The sequence below is a fragment of the Triticum dicoccoides genome, chromosome 2A (genome assembly GCF_002162155.2).
Source record: "Triticum dicoccoides isolate Atlit2015 ecotype Zavitan chromosome 2A, WEW_v2.0, whole genome shotgun sequence".
Taxonomy (NCBI): Eukaryota; Viridiplantae; Streptophyta; class Magnoliopsida; order Poales; family Poaceae; genus Triticum; species Triticum dicoccoides.
The window spans coordinates 428,082,716-428,093,111 of record NC_041382.1 but is presented as its reverse complement, the minus strand read 5'-3'; the positions used below and the strand labels follow the sequence as shown (position 1 = coordinate 428,093,111).

Sequence of the window (10,396 nt, the reverse complement as noted above, 5' to 3'; positions counted from 1 at the left end):
TGGGTTTTCTGTTTTTCTTTCCTTTTGTATTTTCTTTTATTATTTCTTTTCTGCTTAAATCATTTAATCCATTTAGCCATTTTATAAAAATATATCTGTTGCACTATAATTACCTTTGTAATATTCGTCAGCCACCGAACAATTTTATTTTAAATTTTGAAAACTTTTATTGTTTTCATCAATTTGAATTTTGAATTTGAACGGTTTCGAATTATTGCGAGGATAGCAACAGTAATCAGGATGACGTGCCATGATTAGCGTGGGATTACTGTAGCAAGATTATCCGGGCGTTACAGCGACGCACGATGGTAGGGCGAGCGGCCACTCGGTATGTATCCGAGGGATGCCGGAGAAGGACCCCATAGGATGACACGTGGAAATGCGTCACACCGCGGACGGGCAACACCTCCACGTCTAGCGGGGCCTTGCGAAGCCACGCGGAGTCATCATCGATGAAGGAGAGTGTCCCGAAATGGATTTCGCCACCGACCGACATGATGATGAAGAAATCCACCTACGCCGTGAAAGTTTGCTTGACGCCTAGCCCCAAGGTGGGCGCAAATTGTCGGGGTTACCATCCTAACAATGAGTAATAGGGGTACGAATACATCCAAGATTGATATATTCTCATCGGTATGCCGACATAATGACAAAAGGACTCTCGTCGCAGCTCTTCTCCGAATTTCAGTCCAATTTGTGTCTCTTGCCATACGACGCACAAACTGAGGGGGATGTTAAAGTATTCCTTTTATATAGATTACCGTGTATAGGTATACGATCTCCTGCCGATATGTATTGATTCGGTTAGGGTTCTCTTGATCTCTCTTGATGATAAGTCATGCAATCTAGTATATATATGTGATATGAAGCCGCCCCATGAGAGGCATGCAATACACAAAACATACATGTTTTACTGTGTATATACAGGTATGGAATATAGCCATTTGAAAAGTGTCCGTTAGAATTATAACCACTGCAATTATAAATCGTTTGAATTATATTCCCTCTGTAAACTAATATAAAAATGTTTATATTACTAAAATAGTGATCTAAATGCTATTATATTAGTTTACGGAAGGAGTACTTACTAAAAAATGATAGTTGAATTAGTAGTTACAAGATAATACTAAAATATAATAAGAGAGATAATATAGACTACACGTATAGACAATGTGCTGAAAAGCTAATTGTGCATATGAAATGATATTTTCTTAGACTATTATCTATATAAATATATACACAACCACACATACACAAGCTGTTGGAGATGCTCTTAGTCACCGACCAAAGAGGCACCTAGTTCCATTTTGGCAGCACAGTTGATGATGTAACATATTTGAGTTTAATATAAAGTACACCATGTTTTTCCGCAAATAAATAAATAAAATAAAATAAAGTACACCATGTTGACATTTTGCCAGAAAAAACAGTAAATAAGCTTCAATTCCATTAGTAACCGAATAAAAAAGCGTAGGAAAAAACAGTTTTTCCCCGCCCGGAGCTTATTTCCACTGCAAATCCGTTAACCTAACTCGAAGTGGCCCGCAGCTTTACACGCTTGCACAGCCGCCGCCGCCGCCTCAGATCGACCGGCCAAGGCTGTAACGAGCCGCCGCACCACTCACCAGTACCCGAGCGTAACGCACGAGAAGCGGCGCCGCCTCGCGCGGGAGCGGGGACTCGGATAGCCATTGCGATGAGGTCCGCCGCGTGGCACGCCCTGCTCCCGTCACTAGTGCCTGCCAAGCCCGGCATCTTCTTCCTCCGCAGCCGGCCCGGGCGGTTCTTGTCACACGCTCACGGCTTGCGGCCGTGTGGCGCTGCGAGCTCTCTGCCCCCTGGGGAGTACCTTCCTCCCTTGTTCAGGTGAGCGGAATCAGATCTCTAAGGGACTAGGGGTTGGTCAATGTACCTGGCCATGGTCGGAGCTGACTGATACTTGTTTTCTTGCTCCCACCCGCCTGCTCCCGCAGCGTGGCGCCGATGATGGACTGGACAGACAACCACTACAGGACGCTCGCGCGGCTGATATCGAGGCACGCCTGGTTATACACAGAGATGGTGGTCGCTGAGACCATTGTGCATCAGAAAGATAAGTTGGTGAGTTAGCCATTTTTGGTCTTTCTTGGTCGGGTGCCATTAAGCTCGAGTGCTTTGGGATAACTGATTTCATCGAATCTGACTATGATATTTTGATTCATGGGGGTTAGAAGTGTTGGCATTGATTACACTACTTGAGCTGCATCAAAATGGCAGTATAGTAACAAATGTATGGTCCAATAAAAAAAAAAAGGTACGGTAACTGTTTCGCGTAAAAAAAAATTGTACAGTACAATGACATGAGCTTCCAGTGAGAAGTGAAACATATTTGAGAAGTGATGAGGGAGATTCTTGGAGAGGCGTGCAAATTAATGCACTGGTGGGAAAATACCATATTAAACGCAGTTGTGCTGCATATTTCGTTCACTGGCGCCATGGTACAACCCATGTTATGTCTGACTGTTAGCGTGATCACGGATGAGGTAACACACCAAACTCCACGACCATAGAAATAGGGAACTCATACGATAATAGTTACATAACCACCGTTTTCTTGACCACATACCACTTAATATGGCAAGTTCGTCGACCATAGAATTTTAAATTTGTACAAGAATAAGAATTATTTTCTTATGATCAATGGAGTTTGTGCGAGAAGTAGAGGCCAGTAATGTGACGTGCACAGATAGTTACTCACAACTCACAAGCAACAACTTCTGTAGAGAGCGTGATGTTTATCTGTTACTAAAGACAAACAGATGGTAGACTCGGACTGGTCATATGCTCTAGATAAGGTTATATTTACAATTTATTCAGAGATAGCCAGTTATCATATCCCTTAACCATTTTGAAGAGATCACAAGAGAAACACTCTTAAAATAGTTGGTTAAGAATATACACAATGCATCATAGCTTTGAGGATATAACCTATCAGATGGTGTGCTTTATGTGGTAAATCTGGTTGCATTTAAATTTTAGTCATGTGTATTCTCCAGTTTCATTATGTGTGTACTAGTCATGCAGCTCATGAATTCTTTTAAGACATGTGCAATTTTCAGCCTTGTTTTCACAGTAATTGATTATGTGTAATATAGTTCCTCTGCTGTGCTTTTCACCATGCACTTATTTTAAATTGTTATGAGCTATCTGAAGTACTTTTTTGAGTCACTGACCAAAATCTATCTCATTGTGGACTTGAACTTGACTTGTCCATTGGGTTATTTTAGAACCAATGATGACATTCTGCTGAACCTCAGTATGTGCTTCATATTCTGTTTAGAAATCAGTTCGGTTAAACTTCAGACATCTAGTTTTAATCTGTATCTACATTCTTACATAAATTGGAGTAAGCCTGAACAGTTAAATAAGGTGACTTCACCTTCAGTCGGCTTTTCCTAGAAATGAATATTGTTTAAGTCAAAATTTCATGCAATACCATCATGTAAAGTCTGATGAATAGCACCCAAGAATTTATGAAGTCATATTCCACCACTGGAAGCACGATAAATGATCCTTCATTGTTTTTACATGATAAAGCAGCAGTGGACTTCCTATGTTGTAGCTGACATGTGTAGGAGCTACCTCAATTTGATAAACATGCCTGCAGTATTGATTGATATTACTATGTAAATCACTAGTATGACTTAGTTTTCATTTGTATTTATCATTGGCAGCTGTTGTTTTCTGGAAATGAATGAATCAATAAAGTGGACGTACTCCATTTTTATATCATTATACTCACCAATCATATGCAAAGTTGGTATGTAATTTTAATTTTCAAAATATGCAGGATAGATTTTTAGCATTTCCTGCTGAACAGCATCCTATTGTGTTACAAATTGGTGGAAGTAATCTTGACAATTTGGCAAAGGCAACTGAATTAGCAAGTGGATATGCATATGATGAGATCAACCTGAAGTAACAGCCTCAGTCATGTCTCACCTGATTATGCAGTACATTCTACAGTTTTGTATAATTTACAAATTCTTGTGGACTTTTGTGTTAGTTGTGGTTGCCCCAGCGGCAAAGTTGCTGGCCACGGTTGCTTCGGTGCTCGCTTAATGTATGATCCAGAGGTTTGCCTCATGAACTACAAAACCATGGTGTAATATGAATGCTTGCTCCTTCTGCTCCTGCATAAAACTTGATACGATTCCTGAAGTTTGTAGGGGATGCTATGTCAGCTATTGCTGCCAATTGTGATGTCCCTGTCAGTGTTAAATGCAGAATTGGAGTTGACGATCGTGACTCCTACGAAGAACTTTGTGAGTTCTCTTCTAAGTATCTCAATTTTCCATTAAAGTCTTCCAGATATTAGGAAGTGAATTTGTGCACTGCAATCGAATAATATGCTTTTGTAACTACAGAATAAGTAAACCTATAATATAATCTTAAAAAACAATTAATCATGAGCTAAACGCACATTTTTTCAGTGCCTTAGTTCTGGATTTTTGTTTATACATGTATAGTTAGCTAGCTTGTTTATAGAGGATTATTATTGATTTTCCAGTTCTCTTTGGAAGTTCGTCTCTATCTTGATGGTTACATATTTTCCCATGTGCTGGGTACCGGCTACTGACATATAGTGACATGTTTTTAATAAGCGCAATTAACTTGTTTTCACATTTCACCAGGTACATTTGTAGATAAAGTTGTTTCTAAGTCACCAACCAGGCATTTTATTATCCATGCTCGGAAGGCGTTGCTCAGTGGCCTCAGTCCTGCGGAGAATCGGAAGGTTCCTCCTTTAAAGTATGTTTGCGCTTGATTCCATTTTCATTTTGCATGCAAAGATATACATAGAATATACACAATGGCAACACCAATATCCTTAAAGCCCACAAGACATAGGTACAAATAGTAATAAATGGTTGACACTAAGAATCATCCCTTTATGCGCCATGCTGATACTATTATGTGGTTCCAGCTTTGCTTGTCGAAATAGTCATGCTTAATTTGTTGGTGCTTACATACCCAGACTGTATTATCAGTAATGGAAGTTTACTTCTGGGGAAGGCTGAGTTCTGACTAGTTGATACTGGCCTTTGTACCTCTTAATAGGTTGCTATGTTGGAATTCGTATTAGAGTCACCTTTATTAAATGTTATGCTTCAGTAGTATTTCAATTTATAATTTGCTGGCTTTCTTGTGGATATCGTTGCAGATATGAGTACTATTATGCTTTGTTGCGGGACTTCCCAGAGGTACACTTTACACTAAATGGAGGCTTAATGACTATTGAACAAGTAAGTTAACTTCTGAACTTTTTACTGTGAAAAATAGGTAACAATGGGAACGTCACATTCTAATTGTGTTGCTGCAATTCTTAGAAGTTGGTATCTGTATGACCACATTGAACAGTATGTTTATCAGTTCGGGTTGAGTCCAATTTCACTTGGGGCAGCAAGGGTGGTGTTGTCGGGGTTTGGCAATGTGTCGCTGAACCTGCCCGGTCCTCCAGTGTCTTCACATGAGCACCAAAAACTGACATGTCGCCACTGCTGTTTTTCTTGTCTGCGTTAGAAGCCCCATGACAGAGGTTGTGCGTCTGATTCTCTGGTAGATGCTATCATCACCAGCTCGTTGGTGTCATGCTCGGTAGACTAACTTGACCCCTAATATTAGGACTTCTACTATGACCCCTCCTGCACCTGCCCCCTCTGTGCTCTGTCATAGTGGTTCTCCACAATAGGAGTACACAACATGGTGATTTAGCATGCCATGCTTTCTCTAGCATTCATCTCTTCAATATTCATGACTCGTGAACGTTTCTATGCTGGAGAATCATTTGTTGTTTTGTTACACATGAGGCTATTTTATTGAAGTGGTTTGATTTGGATATATCTATAAAGGGATCTCAAGATACAGAGTTATTGACATTTTGCATGGCTTAGTCGGGTTATTCTCCTACCAAGCACATACAAGCTAATTTATCAGGATTTCATTACTGTACAGTTAATCATGATCAAACCATTTTGGTTTCTCAACCTTGAATCACTTGTAACATTGCAGTAGTGAGTTGCACTGAAGACCTTCATTTGGCTGCAGGTTAGTGCATCCATAAGACAAGGCGCCCATCAAGTTATGGTTGGTCGTGCTGCTTACAATAAGTATGAATTTCCATTTTGATTGTGAAAAATCCCTGTATCGATACTCAACTCTCATTTCATGCATCTCAGTAGTTTTGAAAATTTAAAGAGATTCAGAGTAACATATTAACACGGGCAAACAAAACCCTGAAGCTCATTTCCGGAGAACCGGAGAAAGGACCAGATCCACATCATGTTTTTTTTAGTGGTAGATCCACATCGTGTAGAAATGAAGGGATCGCCATCTTCTTACACATGGGTCATGGCCAACTCTGACCAAAATGGTCTGACCTGGGCTCAGGAACTATAGTTGCCGGCTTTAGAAAATGGTCAGGCCATGTTATGGAATGTACCACCCAATTTGGTTCGCATGTAACTAGGTAGCTGTACTATTCATAGATGATGCGCCAGCTTGATAAGATGGCCATCCCCACTTATTCACAATGTGCCTTCAACCTAGCTGGTGAGATCTGCACCCCTCTGGCAATCAAGAAGTCATAAGCTCGACTGGCAATTCTGATAGAATCCTTCAATTTGTATAGCACTGATAGCCAATCTGCTACAAGGTCCCCAATACCTAATTCTACTCAATGGCCAGTACTTTTCTTAATAGTTGCTGAAGAATAATGAATTAAAACAGGAGGTCAAGAATGGTGCTTGAGTGAGAACACGGATTCGTAATTCTTAAGAGGCGAACAGGCGGCCACCAGTTCAGATCTTTATAATAGTATAAAGATACTATTGTGAACTTCCTCATCTTGTACTGAAATGTATTTCAACTTTGAACGTGATGGCTTCCATTACTTAGGAACATTAAACAGAATCATTATGGTAGGTGCTGAACAGGGAATACACAATAACACATGATTTCAATTGCCTGTATACGGCACATATTGCAATTCAATCAGCCCATCCAAAAACAGACCACGGGGACTGAATGACAAGTGAAAGACCAATAACAAGGAAACCTCTTTCGTCCTGGTAAATTACTAATTTTTGCTACTTAAAAAGACTGTTGGTGGATGTGTTGAAAAAATTGTACCCTTTTCAACAATCAACATTAACTTCTAATGTTGACCCCATTTGTTATTGTTTTCCTTTTTTGACGGAAACTACGTAGGGGATGCTAATTCCAATATCAGTTATTGTTCTAATAGTATCATTTTGGTGGATAAATGTTGCAGTCCATGGAATATGCTGGGGCACGTAGATAGTGAAATTTATGGCATGCCAACACCTTGCTCTTCGCGTCGCCAGGTTTAACATTAATCAGACTCGAATTTTACTTTTATGAGCTATGTCTTCTATTGACTGAACTCTGCTTTAGATCCTTGAGAGCTACCAAGTTTATGGTGATTCTATAATTGGACAGTATGGCATCAGCAGGCCAAACGTGAGGCAACTTGTTAAGGTGTGAAGGTTCTTCTTTTCCCTTTTTGCTTTCATACAAGCGTTGAGTCTACATTTAATGACACAGATCGCATAATTTTATGATCACGTGGAGCAGTGGTATTGAAGGTGCTATTTTATGCATAGTATTCTGTACTTTGTTGAAGTTCTCTTAATTTGAGGGCTTTACTGCATTCACCTTACCTTGTAACAATGTAATTCATTAGAAGTCGGTGTGCACAGTAGTGCAGTGTGAAAGCATGAGTTTTCTAGTTCGTTTGCTTCTATGCATTAAATAGCAGTGTATACCTTAAAATAAAAACAAAGAAAGTCGGTAAAAGACAGTGAACTTCTTGAAAGCATTTGCAATGGTAAAGAAAATTTATTTGTTAATCCTTGATTATCGGCTGCTTAATCAAGATGTAGCAGTTTCAAGTGCTGCATTTTTTGTTTTATAATAATAATAGTATTATTTTGGTTTAAGCTGCTATATCACCTGTATTAGCATTTTCATCATTTTGTATACGTACATGATATTATGCAAACACTTGGTTGTTCATTGATGACTGACAGAAGCACTTCTTTTGACACAGCCATTGTTACATTTGTTCCACTCAGAGCCTGGTAATAGTTTGTGGAAACGTAAGGCTGATTCTACGTTGCGCCACTGCAAGGTAAGCTATAAAATGAGTACACTCTTTGCTGGCCTTCTCCAGTAATAGCAATATCCACGCTGTAACATGTTCTCATGCTGCTCTAAGTAAAAAATGATGTTGTGCTTCTCAAGTTGTAATAGACACCTGGGTTGTTTTGATATAGACAACTGCGCTGTTGTTTGGATCTATAAACCATTTGCTGTGCTTCTTGGATGTGCAGACACTTGTGCAGTTCTTGGAGGAAACTCTTGACGCCATTCCTGACTCTGTCCTTGACGCACCAGTATTGATGGAGCCATCCAGGGAGCAAGACTACTTCGCCCATGTGGATTCCTTATTGCCGCCAAGATACACAAAACTGGCCAATGGCAGCTATGAAAGCCCAGCACTTGTAACTGCATCCAGTTGAGCTTCCAGAGTAAAAGATAGGGAAAGCTGCATGCGATCTTGCAGTTATGTCGTCGATACTTTCTTCTTTTGCGATAACAGGATATCAGGCCTCTTTGATTCACAATATTTGTAAAATGCAGGAATAGGAAAAATAGAGAAATAGAGTGGCATGTCATCCTTAATCCTACAGGATTAGTATGAGCGTTTGATTGTGCGCAAGAAAAACATAGGATTTTTCACATGAGGTTGGGGTTGATGGAAATTTTCTTACGGAAACAAGTACAAGTGGATTTTTCACATGAGGTTGGGGTTGATGGAAATTTTCTTACGGAAACTAGTACAAGTGAATCCTATGAAAAAATTCCTATGGATTGCAATACTATGTATCAAACAACCCATATGGATTGCAATACTATGTATCAAACAACCCATGGAGGGAAAAATCCTAAAGATTAGAATCCTTCAAATTTCTTTATAGATCCTTTAAATCAAAGAGGGCCTCACATTACATTACTGGGGAACAAAGGGCCGAAATTGGCGCCGGCGGATCTAGGTCGAACCCAACGCGCCAAAACTTCCCGCGGCAGATTCCCATCTCGTGGGCCTGCTGAGTCAGCGACTAGGCAACATTGTCCTCATTGCCCTGCCTCGGCTCCCGTGCGAATCAATGGGAAGGCTGCCGCTGCCAGCCTTCCATTGATCACGGGTGGCGCAGTGAAGGTGCACCGCCGTGCGTCCCGCCCCTTCTCGTCATGTGTCCACACTGCTGTCGCCCCCCTCGCCGCTATAAAAGACGCCCTTCGTCGCCGCTGGCCGCACACCCGCCTCCCACAGCTCTCTCGTCGCCGACCACCTTCTTCCCCTCGGCGCCCTTTGCTCGCCCTCTCTCCTCCTTCCCAGATGGCCGAGCGTTTCCCCAGCGACGAAGCGGCGGCCAACGGCTTCGCCGCCGCCATCTGCACGAGTGGGAGACACGCCTCCTCCACGAGGCGAACTACCCGGCGTCGCCCGACATGCGCGTGTCGGGCTCGTGGAGACTCAGCGCCGGAGGAGTCCCTGTGCCCCTGTCGCCCGGGCGTTGAACGCCGTGCCGAGGTCGCGCGAATCCGGTCAGCGCTGTCGGAGGAAGCACGACAGTAGGCGAGGTACGCCCCCAACAGCAACAACCTGTGGACGGCGTACTTCGAGCGCCGCCACGCCGACTAGCTCGTGTCCATGAACGACACTCCGGCACCACGGGGACGCCACAACTCCGACTACCGCCGTCAGTGGTGGGGCGCCCCCGCGCGCACTCTCCACGCCGTCCACGAGCACATCGAGGGCGGAAACTCGCCGTGGATGGAGTACTCGGCACCGTCCTTCACGTGCCGGAGCGGCAGCTGGTGGCTGCCGAGGCGCATGGCGGGCGCGTCTTCCTCTTCCTCCGGCTCCCACTCCTCTGGCACACTGACGCCGCTCGCCGCCATCAAGGCCGAGACCCAAGAAGACGCCGAAGCGCCGGCACAGCGGCAACCTCGTCATAAACGAGGGTTGCCGCCACCAACCTTTCCCTCCTCCCCGCGGCCATCTCCGCCTGGTCAGGCCAAAGAAGGAGCCGGATACGCTGCCCGTCGTCAAGCAGGAGCACATCGCCATGGCCTCCGACCTCGAGACCGGCCTGAAATGGGCGTGAGACGACTACGTGCGGGAGGAGATGGAGCGCCAGCGTTGCGCCCTCGAGGAGATCGCCGCTCGGCACCGCGGCCGCGACGAGGACGGCGTCGTCATCCTCGACGACAGCAACATGGAGGCGCCCGCGCCGTCCAACCCCGTCCGCCTCAGCGACCCAGGACA

General features: G+C 43.2%; 1 protein-coding gene across 1 annotated transcript; it reads left to right on the top strand.

Moving 5' to 3' along the window:
- Positions 1–1,518: 1,518 nt before the first annotated feature.
- Positions 1,519–8,860, top strand: LOC119354796 (tRNA-dihydrouridine(20/20a) synthase-like). The gene is made up of 12 exons (XM_037621538.1): positions 1,519–1,866; positions 1,974–2,100; positions 3,830–3,957; positions 4,046–4,115; positions 4,202–4,304; positions 4,674–4,791; positions 5,204–5,285; positions 6,088–6,149; positions 7,313–7,385; positions 7,456–7,539; positions 8,111–8,191; positions 8,394–8,860. The coding sequence occupies exons 1-12, from the start codon at positions 1,697–1,699 to the stop codon at positions 8,580–8,582; spliced, it is 1,287 nt and encodes a 428-aa protein (XP_037477435.1). The 5' UTR covers positions 1,519–1,696; the 3' UTR covers positions 8,583–8,860.
- The last annotated feature ends 1,536 nt before the right edge of the window (positions 8,861–10,396 follow it).

Bases quoted from the DNA above. Each gene is read 5' to 3' on its own strand.
- LOC119354796 (XM_037621538.1), top strand. From the start codon at position 1,697: ATGAGGTCCGCCGCGTGGCACGCCCTGCTCCCGTCACTAGTGCCTGCC. The intron at 4,305-4,673 runs GTGAGTTCTCTT...ACATTTCACCAG, and splicing joins TGACTCCTACGAAGAACTTT to GTACATTTGTAGATAAAGTT. The intron at 7,386-7,455 runs GTTTAACATTAA...ACTCTGCTTTAG, and splicing joins CTTGCTCTTCGCGTCGCCAG to ATCCTTGAGAGCTACCAAGT.